At 40.1% G+C, this 19,744-nt stretch overlaps 1 protein-coding gene across 1 annotated transcript in view; it reads left to right on the top strand.

Annotated features, from left to right (window-relative positions):
* The window catches only part of sos1 (son of sevenless homolog 1 (Drosophila)), a 144,871-nt gene that overhangs the window by 78,533 nt on the left and 46,594 nt on the right, over positions 1–19,744 (top strand). The window contains exons 8-9 of the mRNA XM_085977943.1: positions 7,539–7,666; positions 8,739–9,394. Coding sequence (XP_085834069.1) covers positions 7,539–7,666; positions 8,739–9,394 — 784 coding nt within the window. The remainder of the gene's footprint in view (positions 1–7,538; positions 7,667–8,738; positions 9,395–19,744) is intronic.

Here is a 19,744-nt window from a genome sequence, read left to right on the forward strand (position 1 = left end):
CGTTGAGGCTTAAAGAAATTCGGTTTACACCGAGCACAGATAGAACATGATGAAGTCATCCGCTTGACGTCTTCAACTGAAAAGGGCAAATTCTTACTGCGTACGAAGTGTATCATCCTCGTAACCCCAGGATGGCATAAGGCATTGTGAAGATTAATAAGCGTATCTCCGTGAATCACAGAACAATAAGCCCTCGACAGCGCATCAGCAGCAACATTATCCTTCCCCGGACGATAAACTATATCAAAATGGTAACATGCCAACTCAATCCTCCACCTCATTATTTTATCATTCTTAATCTTTCCAAAATGTTTGACATCAAACATAAAGGACACAGACTTTTGATCAGTTACCAACGTAAAATGTCGCCCCGATAAATAATGTCTCCATTTACGCAGTGCTTCTACTATTGCATACGCCTCTTTCTCTATTGAAGAATGCCTTTTTTCACTATTGTTCAAGGTACGTGAGAAAAAGGCCACAGGTCTTCCATTTTGGTTCAGAGTAACCCCAATTGCAAAATCAGAAGCGTCCGTCTCAATCACAAAAGGAACCTGCTCATCAATAGAATGCACAACTGCTCCAAGGATATCCTTTTTAAAATTATCAAAACACGTCCTGGCATCCCATGATAGAGGATATGTCGTAACCCGAATAAGAGGCCGGATCTTCTGTGAAAAATTTGCAATCCAATTAGAATAGTAAGAAAACAGTCCAACAACTCGTTGCAAAGCCTTAGAATTAGTAGGACAGGGTAAATCAATCAATGGTCGCAGACGTCCTGGGTCTGGTTTAATCTTGTTTCCCGAGATAATATACCCCAGTAGATTTACCTCAGTGGTCGAAAAGGTACACTTCTCTTTATTGAAAGCTGAACTAACTTTTTCCGCAGCTTGAAGGAATCTTTCTAAATTAGAATCATGCTCCACCCTTGATTTGCCACACACCGTGATGTCATCTAAGTATGAAAAGGTGTCAGAGAGAGAGTTATCACTTATAAAAGCATCCATTGCCCGTTGAAAACAAGCAGCACCATTAGTAACACCAAATGGTATTCGGCAAAACTGATACAGCTTTCCACCAGCCTCAAAGGCCGTATATGGTTGATCCTTCTTAACAATAGGAATCTGATGATAAGCACTCTTTAGGTCAATAGTGCTAAAAACCTTATACTGAGATACTTTATTGATAAGCTCATCAATCTTAGGCAAAGGGTACGCATCTAATTGAGTATACCTATTAATAGTTTGGGAATAGCCTATCACCATTCGTTTCTTATGTCTCTCGTTAGTCGTGACAACTACCTGTGCCCGCCAAGGCGAACAACTAGGTTCAATGATTCCTTCCAATAAGAGACGTTGAACTTCAGAATTAATAAATTCTCTATCCTGACTGCTATACCTTCTTGACTTGGTAGCAATTGGCTTACAATCCGGCATCAAATTGGAAAAAAGTGATAATGGAGAAATGGATAAAGAGGTTAATCCACAAATAGATAAAGGTGGCTTAGTCCCTCCAAATGAAAGATTGAGAGACTCGTGTAACTGAAGCACATCATGACCAATCAAAATATCCGCACAGAGATTAGGCAAAACAGATAGGCGTATATCAGTACAGGTAGACTACCCTTTATCCGGACTTCCGAAAACCGAAACCCTCTAAAAACCGAAGGTTTTTTCGTTCAGCGTAAGTCGTGCGTACGAACGAAAAAACCTTCGGTTTTTAGAGGGTTCCGGTTTCGGAAGTTCGGATAAAGGGGAAGTCGTGCGCACGACCCCCCCGCCGGCCCCGACAACCGCCGACCCCCCCGCGGACCCCGCCGGCCCCGACAACCGCCAGCCCCGACAACCGCCGACCCCCCCGCGGACCCCGCCGGCCCCGACAACCGCCGACCCCCCCGCGGACCCCGCCGGCCCCGACAACCGCCGACCCCGCCAGCCGCCGACCCCCCCGCGGGCCCCGACAGCCACCGACCCCCCCGCCGGCCCCGACAACCGCCGACCCCCCCCCCGCGGACCCCGCCGGCCCCGACCCCGACTGACTTACGCTGAGCGTCAGCGTAAGTCGTGCGCACGACCCCCCGCCGACCACCCCCGCGGACCCCCGCCGACCCACCTTCCGAAATTCTCCTTTATCCGAAACTCGGCTGGTCCCGAGGTTTTCGGATAAAGGATAGTCTACCTGTATACGTATTACCTAGAAGAATCAATTTCACAAGGCAACAACCAGCTACTTGTGAAGTGAGAGTCGTCTGAGCCATACACACCTGATAGGAAACAGGCGAAATTTTCAAATGCTTCTCCTTTGCAAACTGAAGACTTATAAAACTCTCGGTACTGCCCGTATCTATAAGGGCCTTCACTTCCAACCCATTAACTTGGGCCGTAACTATAGCTTTGTTTAGGCCATGAGCAAATGCAGCAGAAATTGATGCAATAAACGCCCTATCTAAAGGCTGAATAGTCACAGAGGAGGTAATTGAACCTAATGATTTACACACGTGCGTAATGACCTCTCTTGCCGCATTTACTACACACAGCCTCCCGAGCAGGACACTTCAGACGAGGGTGCCGGACGTTCCCACAAAAATAACACTTCTGAATCCTAGAGGCAACAGCCGCTGAAGTAGAAACTGTTTCAGAATCTAGTAAACCACTCCTATTAAGTCCACATAATTCCTTTTCATCCGGAACTGCCGAAACCACAGTCACAGGCCGATTAAAAAGAGCATAAGAATCCGAACTTCTCTGAGCCACATCCAATGTAGAAGCTTGCTCAAAAGCACTCTTAAGATCCAAAGTCTTATTTTCTAACAACCGCTGACGAATTGATCTAGACAGTAATCCATTAATAAAAGCATCCCGTACCGATTCTTCCTTATATTCTTCAGCCGTCACGGCCTTATAATTACAGTTAACACTAAGGCACCGAAGTGCTTGTAAATAAGTATCCAAAGATTCTCTCACCTGTTGCCTACGGGCAGATAGAAGGTGACGTGCAAATACCTCATTCTTTGGTTTAACAAAAATCTTTTCCAATGTAGAAATAGCCACTTCGTAAGTTTTACAGTCCAAAATATACTTATACACACCCGGAGCAATGTAGTTGATCAGCATATTCAGCTTATTTAGAGACTCTTGATCCAACACGCCAAAAAGTTTTTAAATGTACAATACCAGTGTTTCCATTTATCATCCACTCCTGCAGAATTAGGGTCAGCATTGAATCGTTCTGGTTGAAGATATCGCTCCATTCTGACATAAAGTTAATAAATTGAAATAAAGGATAGATTTGCCTTTCTAATCTAGGCTTTATTAACTTAAAAATCCTGTAGCACATCTTCAACACCCAGTCCCAACTAAAGGCTGGAAAGAACTGAATTTAAGATGGCCACCACAAATCACATGACATCAACTACCAATGAGATTACAACATATATCCCAAGGCAGGAAACAAACAACCAATCACAATACTTCTTACTAAACATAAAGAATAATCACCACACTCACATTTATCCACATTATACTGCATCTGCCCAATCTGTCCAAATCATACTGGAGTTTCTCTGCATCCTCCTCACTGCACACAGGTGCACCCAGCTTTGTGTCGTCTGCAAACTTGGAGATATTACCTCTCGTTCCCTCATCCAGATCATTAATATATATTGTGAATAACTGGGGTCCTAGCACCGATCCCCTGCAGTACCCCACTCGTCACTGCCTTCCACTCGGAAAAAGACCCGTTTATTCCAACTCTTTGCTTCCTGTCTGCCAACCAGTTTTCTATCCAAGTCAGTACCTTACCCCCAATCCCATGTGCTTTAACTTTGCACACTAGCCTCTTATGCGGGACCTTATCGAAAGCCTTCTGAAAGTCCAAATACACCACATCCACTGGTTCTCCTTTATCTATTCTACCAGTTACATCCTCAAAAAATTCCAGTAGATTAGTCAAGCATGATTTACCTTTTGTAAATCCATGTTGACTTTGTCCGATCCTGTCACTGTTTCCCACGTGCTCTGCTATTGCATCTTTTATAATGGACTCTAGCATTTTCCCCACTACCGATGTCAGGCTTACCGACCTATAATTCCCCGTTTTTTCTCTACCACCTTTTTTAAATAGTGGGGTTATATTAGCTACCCTCCAATCCATGGGAAGTGTTCCAGAGTCTATAGAATTTTGGAAGATGACCAGCAATGCATCTACTATTTCTAGGGCCACTTCCTTAAGTACCCTAGGATGTAGATTATCAGCCCTGGGGATTTATCGGCCTTCAATCCCATCAATTTCCCTAACACCATTTCCCTACAAATACTGATTTCATTCAGTTCCTCCCTCTCATTAGACCCAATGTTCCCCGACATCTCTGGGAGTTTATTTGTCTCCTCCTTTGTGAAGACAGAACCAAAGTATGTATTTAATTAGTATGCTATGTCTTTGTTCCCCATTATAAATTCCCCTGATTCTGACTGCAAGGGACCTACGCTTGACTTCACCAATCTTTTTCTCTTCACATATCTATAGAAGCTTTTACAGTCAGTTTTTATGTTCCCTGCAAGCTTACTCTTGTACTCTATTTTCCCCCTCTTAATTAATCCCTTTGTCCTCCTTTGCTGAATCCTAAACTGCTCCCAATCCTCAGGTTTGCTGCTTTTTCTGGCCAATTTATATATATTCTAGCTGGGGGAGCCTGGCTTTGCCAGGGCTGTTTTGGGCCGGGCGGTTTAAATCGAGTCCCAGGCTTTGGGGCCTCTCTGTGTCCCTCTGTGAATCTGCTGCCGGGCAACATTTTAAATCGAGTCCCAGGCTTTTGGGCCCTGTCTCTGTGTCCCTCTCTCAATCTGCTGCCGGGCAACATTTCTACCTTTTAATACCTTGAAAGATGAAAGTGAAAGTACTTATAAAACGTTTTTGGTAAATCTTATGTTATTTTTAAAAGAGATACTAACTTTTTGGAAGCTGGATTAGCAGATTTTGAGCTGGAAGTAAATGGGGTTTTTAGCTTGAGGCAATGGCTGCCAGATCCCTGAGATGAAAACGATTAGTCCCGCCCACAGACGCAGCGATTGGCCAACCATTAGGTGACTGAACTGTAGGATTGGTCAATCGTGCCGGCACAGGATTGGTCGACCTTGACGTCAGTCAATCAATGCTACTTAGCAGATAATTAGTTTAATTTTGAAGGTTTTTTGCATAACGCGCAAACAATTTTTGTCCGGCCGAAACGTAAATATGCTTCGGACGGTTCTGGAATCGTCAGCTTTCTTTCGACGTAATGCACGTGTAGGTACGCTCTATAACTTTCGAGTTAATTCAAGACAGACAGACAGATGGAATGACAGACAGAAGTATCCTTTTATATATATAGATATATATATATATATCACAGAAATCACAAAATCACAGAAACCCCACAGTGCAGATAGAGGCCATTTCGGCCCATCGAGCCTGCACCGACACATATCCCACCCTATCCCCGTAACCCCACGTATTTAATCCCCCTAACACTAAGGGTCAATTTATCATAGCCAATCAACCTAACCCGCACATCTTTGGACTGTGGGAGGAAACCGGAGCACCCGGAGGAAACCCACGCAAACACGGGGAGAATGTGCAAACTCCACACAGACAGTCGCCCGAGGCCGGATTCGAACCCGGGTCCCTGGCGCTGTGAGGCAACAGTGCTAACCACTATGCCACCGTGCTGCCCATATATATATAGATATATCCTCTCCTTGGATCTTATGCTATTCCTAATTTCCCTTGTTAGCCACTGTTGAGTCACCTTTTTGTTTTATTTTTATGCCAAACAGGGATGAACAAATTCTGTAGTTCATCCATGCGATCTTTAAATGTTTGCCATTGCCTATTCACCGTCAACCCTTTAAGTAACATTCCCCAATCCATCCTAGCCACCTCGCGCCTCATACCATCGTAGTTTCCTTTATTTAAATTCAGTACCCAAGTCTCTGAATCAACTACTTCACTCTCCATCTTAATGAAGAATTCTATCATATTATGATCGCTCCTCCCCAAGGGGCCTCGCACAACAACGTTGCTAATTAATCCTTTCTCATTACATAATACCCAGTCTAAGATGGCCTGATCTTTAGTTGGTTCCTCGACATATTGGTCCAGGAAACCATCCCGTATACACTCTAGGAATTCCTCTTCCACAGTATTGTTACTAATTTGGTTAGACCAATCTATATGTAGATTAAAGTCACCCATGATAACTGCTGTGCCCTTATTGCACGAATCTCTAATTTCCTGTTTAATGCCATCCCCAACCTCAGCATTACTGTTTGGGGGTCTGTATACAACTCCCAGTAACGTTTTCTGCCCCTTGGTATTTCTCAGCTCTACCCATACAGATTCCACATCATCAGAGCTAATATCCTTCCTTACTATTGTGTTAATCTCCTCTTTAACCAACAATGTTACCCCAACGCCTTTTCCTTTTTGCCGGTCCTTCCTGAATATTGAATATCCCTGGATGTTGAATTCCCAGCCTTGGTCACCCTGGAGCCATGTCTCCGTAATCCCAATTATATCATATCCGTTTACATCTATTTGCGCAGTTAATTCATCCACCTTATTACGAATGCTCCTCGCATTAAAACACAAAGATTGAGTAGACTAGGCCTATATTCTCTAGAGTTTAGAAGAATGAAAGGTGATCTCATCGAAACATACAAAATTCTTACAGGGCTTGACGGGGTAGATGCAGAAAGGATGTTTCCCCTGGCTGTGGAGTCTAGAACCAGTGGTCAAGGTCTCAGAATAAGGGGTCGGCCATTTAGGACTGAGATGAGGAGAAATCTCTTCACTCAGAGGGTGGTGAATCTTTGGAATTCTCTACCCCAGAGGGCTCTGGAGGCTCAGTCATTGAGTACATTCAAGATAGAGATCGATAGATTTTTGAATATTAAGGGAATCGAGGGATATGGGGATAGTGCAGGAAAGCGAAGATGAGATAGATCATCAGCCATGATCTCATTGAATGGCGGAGCAGGCTCGAAGGGCCAAATGGCCTACTCCTGCTCCTATTTCTTATGTGCTGGCTTGAAGCATATCATGCTCTGGTATTTTATTTAACCCAGTTGCGTAATACAAAAAAGGAAGCTGATCGTTACAGAAAACAAAAGCAACTGTGCAGCTGACTTTTTATTGTGTTTCTGTTCCTGACTCTCTCTCTGTGGGGGCTGCTTGCTCTGCCCAAGCTTACCTCAGGTTTATTTTTATGCTGCAGGCACCTGTTGTCATCAAGGTAGAATAAAGATTGGTCATTCATATGGTATTCTTCATAAATTCTATAATTAATTGGTTTAAATTCAAAACTGTTCAGTGTATTGGAGATTATGAATCTGTTGTTAGTTGATGGAGATAAACACTCCCAACATATTCTTAGTAAGCCCTAGCATGTTGTTCCTTCTTACATTATGAATATCTGTTTCCATCTTATATATGTGCCCCTCTAACAGCTATAAACCGCTTAAAACTTTGCTCATTCTTTCCCCACTACATAACAACAGCAATTAGAAGAGAAAAGTGAAGATGAGGAAGATAAAGAATGCTTAAAACAAGCCATAACTGCTCTTCTTAACCTCCAGAGCAGTATGGAAAGGATTTGTTCAAAAAGTCTTGCAAAGAGAAGGCTGAGGTAAGCAATTTCCATTCATCCCTGCATTTTTCCTGATTGGCCACATCTGTAAGTTCCCGTTGTTCCCATTTCCTCTTACTGTTAGCAAAGAACAACAGTAGACGGCTTTAGTGGCAAGCCTGCTTTTTACACAGGAAGTGATGTCAGGTGCAAAAAGCTTGTTTTTGTTCAAAATGTTTTATGTGCTTAAGTTGCTTGTACAACTGTAGCTAAAACCGAGCAGCATCCTGATTATGAGCATGACGACTTTGCTGAGCATCAGGTGGTAAGCAATGAAACACTTTAAAAGGAATTTCTTAAAAGGTTTTTTTTAAGAGAAACAAGCTGTACTATTTTGTTTCAAAAATTAAAGGCATTCCATAAAAATGTTCAACAGAAGATTCTGTGCTGCTGTATTAACTACTGCCTAAGAAATAGATGGATGGATGTTTCTTACTTTTTGTTTTTTTGTTTTTCCTTTTTGATGAGATGAAACTGAAGAGTTGTTCTGCTCACTGTTTAAGTTCAACAAATTATTACTACTTTAAGTGCAACAAATGGGACAACCAGGCAGTTCCAGTCATTAAACAGTGGTTTTCTAAGCAGAGAGCCAAAGCTTAAATTCCAGAGTGACCCATAGTGAGTGTATTTGCTTTCTCATTTGGGCTGCTCGATGGAATACTTCACTATTGCAGCAGAGTGTGACTTCCAGGGATGAAAGGGAAAACCAGAAGAACTGGCCCATCTTGCAGAAGTATACTTCCAATTGACCAATCGTGAGTGTTGTTGACAATAGCCCAAGAGAAGTCTGTGACCTGGATTCTTCTGGCTAAAGGATGAAATGTGCTAGTGGGCCGCACAAAGGGGAATAAAGTATTTTTAAACTGAAGGAAATATATCATTTTTAAACTGAAAGAATATCCAGTTTTCATACTAAACTATTTTATTAAAATATTGGTTTCTATTTCTTAAGTGCACTGTACAAAAATTTGCAGTTTTCACAGTGGTCTGCACCAATGTATGGACAATTGAGTTTATCATTCAGTATTAAAATATTGAAATTTCATAATTAGAGCATTCTGTTCTCTTCCAGTGAGTCTGCCTGTCGATTTTATAATCAACAAATGAAAAGCAAACACCTGGCAATTAAGAAAATGAATGAGATCCAGAAAAACATTGATGGCTGGGAAGGCAAGGATATTGGACAGTGCTGTAATGAATTTATTATGGAAGGCACACTCACGCGTGTGGGTGCAAAACATGAAAGACACATATTCCTATTTGATGGCTTGATGATTTGCTGTAAATCAAATCATGGTCAGCCTAGGTTGCCAGGTGGAAGCTATGCAGAATATCGTCTCAAAGAGAAGTTTTTCATGCGTAAGGTACAGATCAATGACAAAGATGACACTAATGAGTACAAGCATGCTTTTGAAGTTATCTTGAAGGATGAAAACAGTGTAATTTTTGCTGCTAAATCAGCAGAGGAAAAGAATAACTGGATGTCAGCTTTAATTTCTTTACAATATCGTAGTACACTGGAGAGAATGTTGGATGCCACTATGCTACAAGAGGAAAAAGAGGAGCCACTTAGGCTCCCAAGTCCTGAAGTGTACAGGTTTGCTGAGCCAGACTCTGAGGAGAACATTGTGTTTGAGGAGAATGTGCAATCCAAATCGGGAATTCCCATTATCAAAGCTGGAACTGTTATAAAACTGATCGAACGGCTTACTTACCATATGTATGCAGGTAAGTACAGCCTTTTCATTACAACCTGTCTGCGGTATTGAGGGATTTCGTACTTAGTTATTTCTATATAAATGGGTCCGATATTGTAAGAAGTTTAAACTATTGTACATTTACAAATGGCAATTACGGCAGCCCTACCCATTCATTTATTTATTTATACAGCTTAAAAATTATTCTTCTATCTTGGAACCTTTTAAACTTTCCTTGGATGCAACGAATAAAATGTTAACCACGAGAGATTCAACAAGTGAGCACTACAATAGTGAGGCCTGAACAGCTGTACTGCTGCTGTTTGTGTCCATAATTGAAATGGGCAAAAGAAATGCATTACAAACAAGGAAGAAAGTTGGAAAAAAATCTCAAGTATTCCTTATTCCTTTTTTGTTTAAATCATTCCAACTTTATAAAAAAATCATGTTTAGTTTCAAAAGTTGCTAGGCTGAGCTTAAACATCACCCATAGTAGAGATCATGGCAAAGTTATTTAAGCTTCACTGCAGATAGGTGCTTGTCCAATGCACATGTATGAATAGAATGTGATTTGCCTCCAGTTCATTGCTTTCCTGCAGTATGTTTTGTTTGACAAATCTGTTTCAATAATGTCATGGTTATTTTTGTTCCGGTAGTTTGGTTTTTGCATATATTTATATCAGTTGACATTGTTAGAACAAAGGTCACTTCTAATCTTGGAACCCAACCTTTTGAGTCATCTTTTCCTTATTTCATCTGTGCACACAGGCAAGTTAAGAGTTCAGATTTAGGCAATGCCTTTTCTATGATGAATTTCCTGGAGAGAACAAAAAAGTATGAATTTTAGTAGTTGACTGTGTAGATGTCTCAGATTTTCATTTATGTTTAAATCAATTTGAATAATTTGGACGAGAGCCATGCCAGGTATTGATGCCCTTGTGGTCTTAATTGGATGCAAGTGACAAATGATGCAACAATTTGTCCCAGTTAAGATTTTTTTTGGTTGCCTTTCCCTTAGCTTCCAATTTTTTTGAGAAGAGGCACTTAAACACCAGAACAATTTGCATTCGACTTTGGTAACATAAAGCCAATGCTGGTTGATACTAGTTTTGGTAAATTTTGTGCTTACAAGGATGCCACTGCTGGGAAACGCAACATTTTTCTCCTTTCCTCATTCATTGCCAGTGTGAAACACTCCTGGATCAGCCAGTTGGAAAGTAAAGTTCATTACTCTGCCTCAACAAATTGTTTTAATCTAATTTTCATAGGAGGAGCTCTGACTGCACCAATGTGATTTCTTTTATTTCTCATATCCGCCAGCCTTGTGTGTTTTGTTTCTCTATTATTAGAGATGTGGTTATTTTTTGCTTTAGATCCTGTTTTGTGTCAGCAGGATTATAAATGTTGCATTGTAGATTGCAGTTTGAAGCATTCATGATGTATAGTTAAATGTTAAAATAAAATCAATGTTCTGTTAGTGAAACATTAGTTTCATTGTTGAAGTTGCATGCACTGTTTCTAGCTTACTTGTGTCAAATGTGTTTAATTTGGTACATAAGTCAGAAAAAAATTTCAATGTGGGAAGTAAATGGTGTGTGTATTTTTATTGGTGGGGAAAAGGTGCTTCCTGTTCATTGCACCTCCCACAACTGAGTCATTCATAAAGGCTGTTTCTACCATTTTGTGAAGCTCAGTTTGAATTAACTGCCTCATGTTTCTTTCCTGTCAGTAAAGAAGTAAATATTTTGCTCCTTTTTTATTTCAGCTTTTAAAAGAAAAATATAAGCTGAGCAAATAGGGACAGGATTGTCAAAGTTGTGAAGCTGTCGACATTTGCCCGGCATGTATGCCGCTGTAACGTGTTCTATTTTTAGTGTTCTGGTGCTTTAGTACACTGCTTGTGCGTCAACAGAGCGTCCGTTTCCTTTCTTATGGAATGCAAGGATGATTGTTTGCAAAGAAGCTTATTGTTCATTCTTGATTCAGAACTGTTTGGGGTGGGGTTCAGCATTTGGGGGACTCTAATGTTATCAAGCAAATAAGCTTCCTGGAAAAAGCTTTGCAGCCACCAATAAGAAAAGATTAAAGATATAATTTGTTTTGTACCAATTAGCTGAACAGATTGTAGTTTATGCTGAATGAGAACAGTTAAATGTAAATCCTACTTGTAACTGCCTTAATCTTGTTTCCTGGTTGCTTTTGCTGAATCAGAATAAATAGTTGTGGATCCAAAAGTTTCAGTGTGTAAAGTGAATTGTGAAACTGATTGCAGTGTAGCATAGTGTCCTGCCCTTCTAGTTAAGGATGTATAGAGGAAAGTGATTCATATTTATTAATAATATGTATTTTATGTATACAGTAGCAATTTAGTAATTTACAGGGAGACCCTATGGCCATTAAGAAATCAAAACTAAATCACTTCGAAATCCAAAATAGGCTGTCATACGATACAATGGAACTCACTGAAAATAACCTATTTAAGATTTCCTAATATCCCCTTCAAGATCATCTACTGCAGTGCAAATCAGTTTGTGAGATCAGATCCTGATTTACCTAAAATATTTGAAATAATGGGTGCATTTATACTCCACAAAGTAAATTGAAACCACATTGCTCTCAAGTTGACTTTGGGTTTGGAGAGCTGATGCACTGTTTTTTTCCAAACCTGATGTTGAAAGTGTTTTTTAACATTCTGGTGTCGTGACACTATTTTGTTTCTTATAGCTGCCTGAAGAACAGCAAAGCATATTTACTATTTTTAAAAACTGTTAATTTGCCATTATGCAAAGTTATTAAATGGTTTGACAGAGTTAGTGAAATCTTTATTCTGTGTGTACAATGGGAAGTGTTTACATAACTGCTGATGGTTTTGTATCTATTGCTCCAGTTAGATCTCTTGGAAAAATCTATACTTGCACATCAACTCTAGCATTCCAACAAAGTGGAAATCTCTTTACTGTAACACTGATGGTAGATAACTGCACCCATAGTCACAATGAAGAGCAAATTCACAAGGACAGTCTCAGTAGTACAGTGCATCAGCAATCACCTTTTATGGTGCTTCATATATTCTTATTAAAGGCTTTTACACAGAGTATGCTACTCCCTGAAGTACTCAATATCTGCTGTCATATCTAATTTAAATATCAATATCTGCTGTCATATCTAATTTAAATATCAATATCTGCTGTCATATCTAATTCAAATATGTTCAGTAGCAGTACACAATATCTGTAAAGTCAATTTATAGTTTTTGTTTTTGTTTTGTTCATTTACGCTCTCCACATACAGCTGGGATATATATATCTCCCAGTGGGAAGTTCAGGTCTTCCTTGAAGTTCACATACTCGAGTGTCAGTGGTAGATCTTGTTAAGCTTTCCATTGCAGGTCATTTGTTCACTTTAATGTCTGTGACCTAAATAAAGAGGCTGATACCAAACCGGTCTGACGGCAGTTATAAAACTAGCATGAAGAAGACAACATCTTGCAAAGTCTAACTGTGGTTAAAACCTAAAAGCAGACTGCCTTCTAGCTCTTCTGGATTTCTTCTGACATTAAGGCAGTTTCTACATCTAAGTTTGTGTCCATGGTCAGCACTGGCTTTGGTCCAAGCCGAGTTCCTCCCTTCTTTTCTGCTTGTGGTTTAAAAGAGGTCAAGGCTCAGTAAGTCTCTGATTTGGACTTATCCTCTATATGCACCTTTGACCAATGTAATGAAAGAGTACCAAAGCTTTGGATGGTGAGGTTGCACCTGTTACAGTCTTTAAAGGGGACTTAATCCCATGTGCTATTCTTAAACATCAACCTCCACTTTCGCTTCCTGTCCCCATTTATGGACATCTTACTGTTAGCAATACTGGAATTATGGCAGAGTGCTAGCCAACTCTCCAGTTTTATGTGCCTCACAATGTTCCTTTTACCATAGAAAAGTATGAGTTTTTAAACTTCTAATATTGGTGTTTAAGAAGAAGGGAGAGCGTGAAGACTTCAGCTGATATTACCATTTATTTAAAATATTTGTTGCTGGTGGAAACATTTCGAAATTTCACCTTTGCTCTTCCAGAGTCGGAGAAGATGCAAGTAATTTTGTTCTCCTCACCTCAGTCCAATTAGGAGACCTTTTGTGTGTCTCCTTGGCTGCAAAATGCAAAAAGTAAATCTCAAAATGACCATATTCAAAATAGGCTGCAGCAGTCTTTACTCCAGTTTGTGAGTGCAACTGACAAAATAGCATGTATCATTACCAGAATCAATGTAATCAATAAGGAAGATTCCTTGGTACAACAAAACCCTGCAGATGGAAAGAGAACCTGCAGACTGATCCAGCAATGGGGATCATTTTCTGCCTACTCTGGCAAGACTGGAAATAAAATACTTGTATCGAAAAATGAGCATGCAAAGGCAACAAGTCCATCTTAAAGCTGCAAAATCGGCTGCATCAGGAGGCCAAGCTAGAAAATCAGCTGCACCAGTGAGCCCTTTCGCAAGTATGATTATGGCAGACCTGGTGGAAAAACTCTCAAAAAACATTACAAGAAGTAAGGATTAAAAGAGATGCGTACTCACTGGCTTTTATTCTCTTACAGCTGGCAAACATCAAACAAGTTGCTTGGGTGGCAGAAGTCTGGAAAGAAGTAATGGAGAGCTAACTGTTAATGGCAGAACAGTCTAGATAGCCAACTTAGAAAATCAAAATTAACAGTTTTTGAAAAAGGAAAAGTTGATGTTCACCAAATCAGGTGATCTAGACCTCAGATCCTGATGCAATAAACTCGGAGTATTCAAAATACCAGAAGACATGAAGGAAAAGGATACCATGTCCTCTCTCCAAAGACTATAGATCTAAGTAACAAGGAAAACAAATCTGCTAATAGAGCACACTAACCATAACATCAAAGCCTATCAAATCTAACTAATTGTGGGCCTCTGTTCAAAGACTGTTTAACCTGTTAAGCAACACACTTGTGACTGCATTTTGCACAGTCTTCCTTGGAGAGGCCTTTACATATCACTCACCTTGGAAGCTGTGAGAAATGTAACCACATTGAAAACACTCAATGAGGAATTAAGTATGCTGTGCTCTATCCAGTGCAAGCCAGCTAGAGTGTCCTTCCATTCAAATTTAGCTAGTAAATTCTTCCTCATTAAAGAGGGTATTACCTGCTCAAAGGCCCCACTCCAAACCCAGAACTTCTCAGTTGAGTCTGGCATAAAGCAGACAAGAGGACCTTGCATCACTTGTCCCAACAGCTCGTCGCCACAGAGATCCAAATCCTTCCAGCTGAACCAAGGAACTGCACTCGCTGTCAGTAAAGCATACTCGGAGGATGTGTTGGTGTAAGGGAAATTATTCAAGGCAAGGTAATTGAATATTGAGGGATTTCCGTCTGGATATCTTCAAGGTTTTTAAAAAAGAGTAAAAGCATAATAAGTTCCAATATATCTTTGTGACATGCATGAGTTACTGAAGAAGTGCTAAATCGAAGTGGCCTAAACCATTGTAACAATACAAGGTCTAAAGGGATCCAGTGAGATAAATAACAGATGGATGACCACAACTTAATTTCATGAATCCCATTATAAAAATAAAGTAAGGGGCAATAAACTAATTGAACAAGATAATAGGGCACTGCATATGCTTAGCATGAAGCAGAGGAGTACCATGTGAAAGTTGACATTTGGGTTTGGGGTAAGTTGTGATCAGAGAGCACGGACTGAACACTAGATAAAGAAAATGCAGGGTTTCTGTTCAAAGTGACCTAATTTGTCAGAGGATATAAATTATTATTGCAGGAATTGGGAAATGACAGACCAGGAAAAAGAGGGAAATCAATCAGGTATCTTGCAAAAAACTGTGGGCAAATGTGTTCTGAGAAAGAAGGGGGCAATAAAACACTTGCAGGTCATTGTGGCATAGGATATGGACCTGACCCTCTTAAATTTAACCAGAGTAAGGAACCGGATCACATATCAAGAAGGTGCAGGGACAACTGGGATTAGGTCTTGGCTTATGCAATTCTTTGAAAAAGTAGCAGACCAAAAATGGAACCATCTGTTTGAATATTTATGAACAGCAACATAAATAAGCATGTCCAAGGGACATGCATCAATACCCTTGCCTATCCACTTGCTAGGATTAATAACTTGCATAGTTATACAATATCAGGAGCGCCTGCCTGTTGGAGCCAAATTCATATGGACATCTAAAATAACTATTTAAACTCCACCTAATGACCCGCAAAGCAAAAGGTCTCACTCTCTCTATTAAAAAGGAAAAGAAGCGCTAACCTGTATAAAAAGGGAAAAAAAGACATACTAGTCTAGATTTTCTGATTGTCGTTACTTTAACACCATATAAGTTTTGCGACCATTGTTGGAAAATAATGCTGATCAGAAAAGCGAGGCTACTATTCCTGCAAGAAATGCATTTATCTTGCAAGGAACACAAAAAGCTGAAAGAGGGATGGAATAAGACAAGTAGCATCTGCCTTTCACTCCTCAGCAAAATGAAGAGGTGTAGTCATAGCAATTCTGAAAAATCACTCTCTTATGGAATGTAGAAGAAATAGTAACCAATAAAGAATGTACATTTGTGCCCATTAGAAGAGAAGGTAGTCAAGGAAACGAATACTTCTAGGCACCAAACACAGTGCCCTGAATTTATGAACAAAACCTACTTAAAGTTAGCCCTTCCCACCTTAACTTTATATTAGTGATGAGGGGAAAATTGCAACATGTGCAAGAACTGCCAGAAATCTACTTACACATGTTGGGGGATATCATTGAAGGGATGGGTGTGTTGCAGGTTGGACTGTAACGCACAAATGATCCAATAAGTTGTGGTAAGTTTATCAAGTTTCTAGACACAACCATATTAAAAGTAGTTACTAGTCTGCATTGTAAAATGTATTGGTCAACCATAGATTTAAAATATACATTACATAATTTACATATCAACAAAACCTCCCGTAACTCACTTCGTGTCTATATGTTAATTGCCACTTAAACAACCATTCGGTTCAGACTAAGATTTGCTGACAGTTGCCACTCTTAATCCATGCATATGACGCCGGAGCCTATGGACTGCCAAAACTACCAGCAAGGACACCACCATTTAGTTGTGATGTTCCAGAGACGCAGAATATCCTACTAACAATTGAGGAAGAAAACATTTTTAAAAAGTGGCAACTCCACAACAGAAGGAGGGATTAGCCAAATCTTGTTCCCCTAGCTACTGTCTCCCAAAACCTAATCCTGAAGGGATTGTATTAGCGTCAAAACAACCTACATATTTGTAGATTCAAATCCATGTTGATTCTTGGAAGCTGCATGTAACTGTACACATACACATGTCAGCACCCTGAATTGGTGCAAATCCATCAATCGCATAAAACCTTTGTCAGGTTTACAGTGAGTACTACTTTGTTCTTTGGAAAACAATTTTTGATTTCCCCTCCTGATCAACACATTGTAGACGTATTGGTGCTGGTGTAATCATTGCACAGTTTCTGGATGTAGCCAGTCACATACAAATTAATGGTTGCAGCCCTTTAATTGCTGTTCACAAAGCAGTAGAAGGGACTAAATGAAATTCTACATTGTTGTGCCAGCTGTGACCTGGGTTAGCCAGAACTTCTCTTCATACCCTAAAGAACCAGAAACGTTGCCTTTTGGTTAACTTCTCCTTATTATACTTCCAACTGGATTGGTGCCAGAATTAACACTTGTGTTTACTGCAAAGTGGAAATTATGAATGGGTGTTAAATTCAAATAAACAGATTCCTCTGCATCTGCTGGTAATACAGCTAACTCAGCAGAAAATCCAGCCTGTTCCAGATAGTAAATGGTCTGAAATGTATTGCGTGTATTTACACCTATTTATTGAAGAGAAATTGGCAACAAAAAAAAGTTTCTAAAGATTGTACAGTTTGTCCCAAATTCATTATCCGGTATTAGACAGTTTCAAATCCATTTTTCCTTAAAGGGAGTCACAGACAAGAATTAAAGTTAGAAAGAATGACTACGGTTGGCATCCTTTTTTCACTTAATGTGTTTTTTCAAGACATTTTTGTTTAAATAATAAATGCTGATTACCTCTTTAGGAAGAGACAGACTGGGAGGTGTTATTCAATGTAATATTTCCAACATGTCTTAACATACATTGTTGAAATTAATCATTCATAATTAAAAATGTTACTTCGAGCATATCAGTTGTCTGTCTTTCAAAGACATTATGCCTCAAAAGTGCCGCACTTGCAAAATGTCACACATCTGTAGAGCAAAAAATTGTGATTAGCTCAATTTCCATACCATTTTTAACTCCATTTTTTTTCTTCACTGAGATCAATACATTCAGATAGAAACACCATTTATTATACAACATAAAAACATTAAGTTACATAATTCTGGGGGGGAAAAAATCATAATTTACTCAGTTGTTTAATGGGGTGAGCGCGGGAATATGGTATTGAGATAGAGGATCAGCCATGATCATATTGAATGGCGGAGCAGGCTCGAAGGGCCGAATGGCCTACTCCTGCTCCTATTTTTCTATGTTTCTATGTTTGTTAATGTTACGCCCTTCTATCTTGAGCCTGCAGCTTGAGTCAGGAATTTTACCTTGGCCTAAACGTTAGGGATTTCCAGCTGCTGTGGGCAAATTCTGGGTGAAAGATATGCATTAAGGGAGTTGCAGTTTTCACTCGGAGCCCTGGAAAATTCTGCGTTAACAAAAGAAAGTCAGGATGAAATAAATGGCCGGAATTTGCGGTTGTAATGACGGTGAAACTGTCAGCCTTCGCCGTCATTATGTAAAACTGACAGCAACTTCTGAAGTCCGCACATGCGCATTTAAACACAGAAATCCTGAAGTTGCTGTCAGTGATACCCTGCTCCTCCACGGGGTGCGCTGTTGCAGTCCTCGCAGGTGGAAATCAATTAGAATCATTGAATTGACCTGAACTTCCACTTTTTACACGCTATTCTCGCTGTAAAAACTCTTGAAAAAGTTGAGCTTTGTTGAATGAGGTGTAACTTGAGTTTTTAATGACGTACTAAATCATAATTACTGCTGAACAACCTCTCTGGCCCTGAAAATCTAATTTTATATTTATGGAGTGTCATTTTCTCCATTCCATAGATTTTTTAAATAATAAATATTTTTTTTTAATGTACTTTATATCAGCTGCTACCTTAATCCCATGTGTATGTCCCAATCTTTATTTTGTTTTCTGTAAAATTATAAAAAGTGAATGATAAAACCTGCTTTTTACTTCCTGGTTTGCTGTCTTCAATGTGATTGGCTGCTTAGTCTGCTTGATGACATCACTGCTGCTGGACGCCATAGATCCCCTATAGATGGTGCCAGAGGGAAAGTCACGTTGGAAAAGGCGAAATCGACGACACAAAGCCCGCTAAAAGTTTGTGGGCAGCTTTCTTCGAGGTCAGCGGCGAGCACGTCACTTTGCCGGTGACTGCAAAATCTGGGCCATTAGGAAACTAGTTAACAACAAACATAGTTTTGATTAGAGGCTGTATTATAACTTATTTAGGAGTGTATAGTGGATACGCTGTTTAAGACTAAATTGACATTTGTAGACATTCACAGAAGTAACGTTCACGTGTGGCATTTTGTTTAGAAATTGGATTTCAAACTTTCAACCATCCTGCTTCAAAAGAATTACATAGGACTCGCCATATCTTAGAGGGAGAGAAGTCTCTTTCCCTGCATCTACCTCTCAACACTAATTGATCATGTCAGTAAATTACAGATGTATCGCCAGATTTTAATTGAAATTCTTCATACCTACATTTGTTATGGAGCTGCTTTCCAAAGTGGGCCAGAAAATTGGAACCCTGTTAGCTTACTGGAAAATTGAATGCATTTCCTTATGCTACTCCCAGCACAGCAAGATCCACAAGGAAAAGTTGAGTTCTCTTATGCAGTACCCACTTATTGGGCCAACTTACAAAATGTTATTCTCAGGACGATTTTTAAGACCTGGAGCATTTTGCACATTACACTAATTATTAGCTTGCGTGATAGTTTAAAATAACAATCGCTTTTGTATTGTTGGCCTAAAAGTTGGTCATGTAACCATGCCTATCTAACGAATTTCCCTGTGTCCATCCACGTGTGCGTTTTGGCTGCTGCTCCAGACCCAAGCCCATCACTCCCAGGCTTGACTCCCTCTTAGCTAAGCCTGTAGCTTCCCTCTGTGTCTCTCTTGGCATCCTTCAGAGGGCCCATCGAGGCACTCGTCGCTGCATTCTTACGAGCAGCAAGCCCAACTGCCCAATCCTGCTCTCTCGCTGACCCTCCCACACATTGTGCCCGCTGGGGGCTAATCTTGCCAATCTCCTTCCCATCCCACTCACCCT

Source organism: Somniosus microcephalus, chromosome 3 (genome assembly GCF_052327205.1).
Source record: "Somniosus microcephalus isolate GS21.2 chromosome 3, FLI_Smic_1.0, whole genome shotgun sequence".
Classification (NCBI taxonomy): Eukaryota; Metazoa; Chordata; class Chondrichthyes; order Squaliformes; family Somniosidae; genus Somniosus; species Somniosus microcephalus.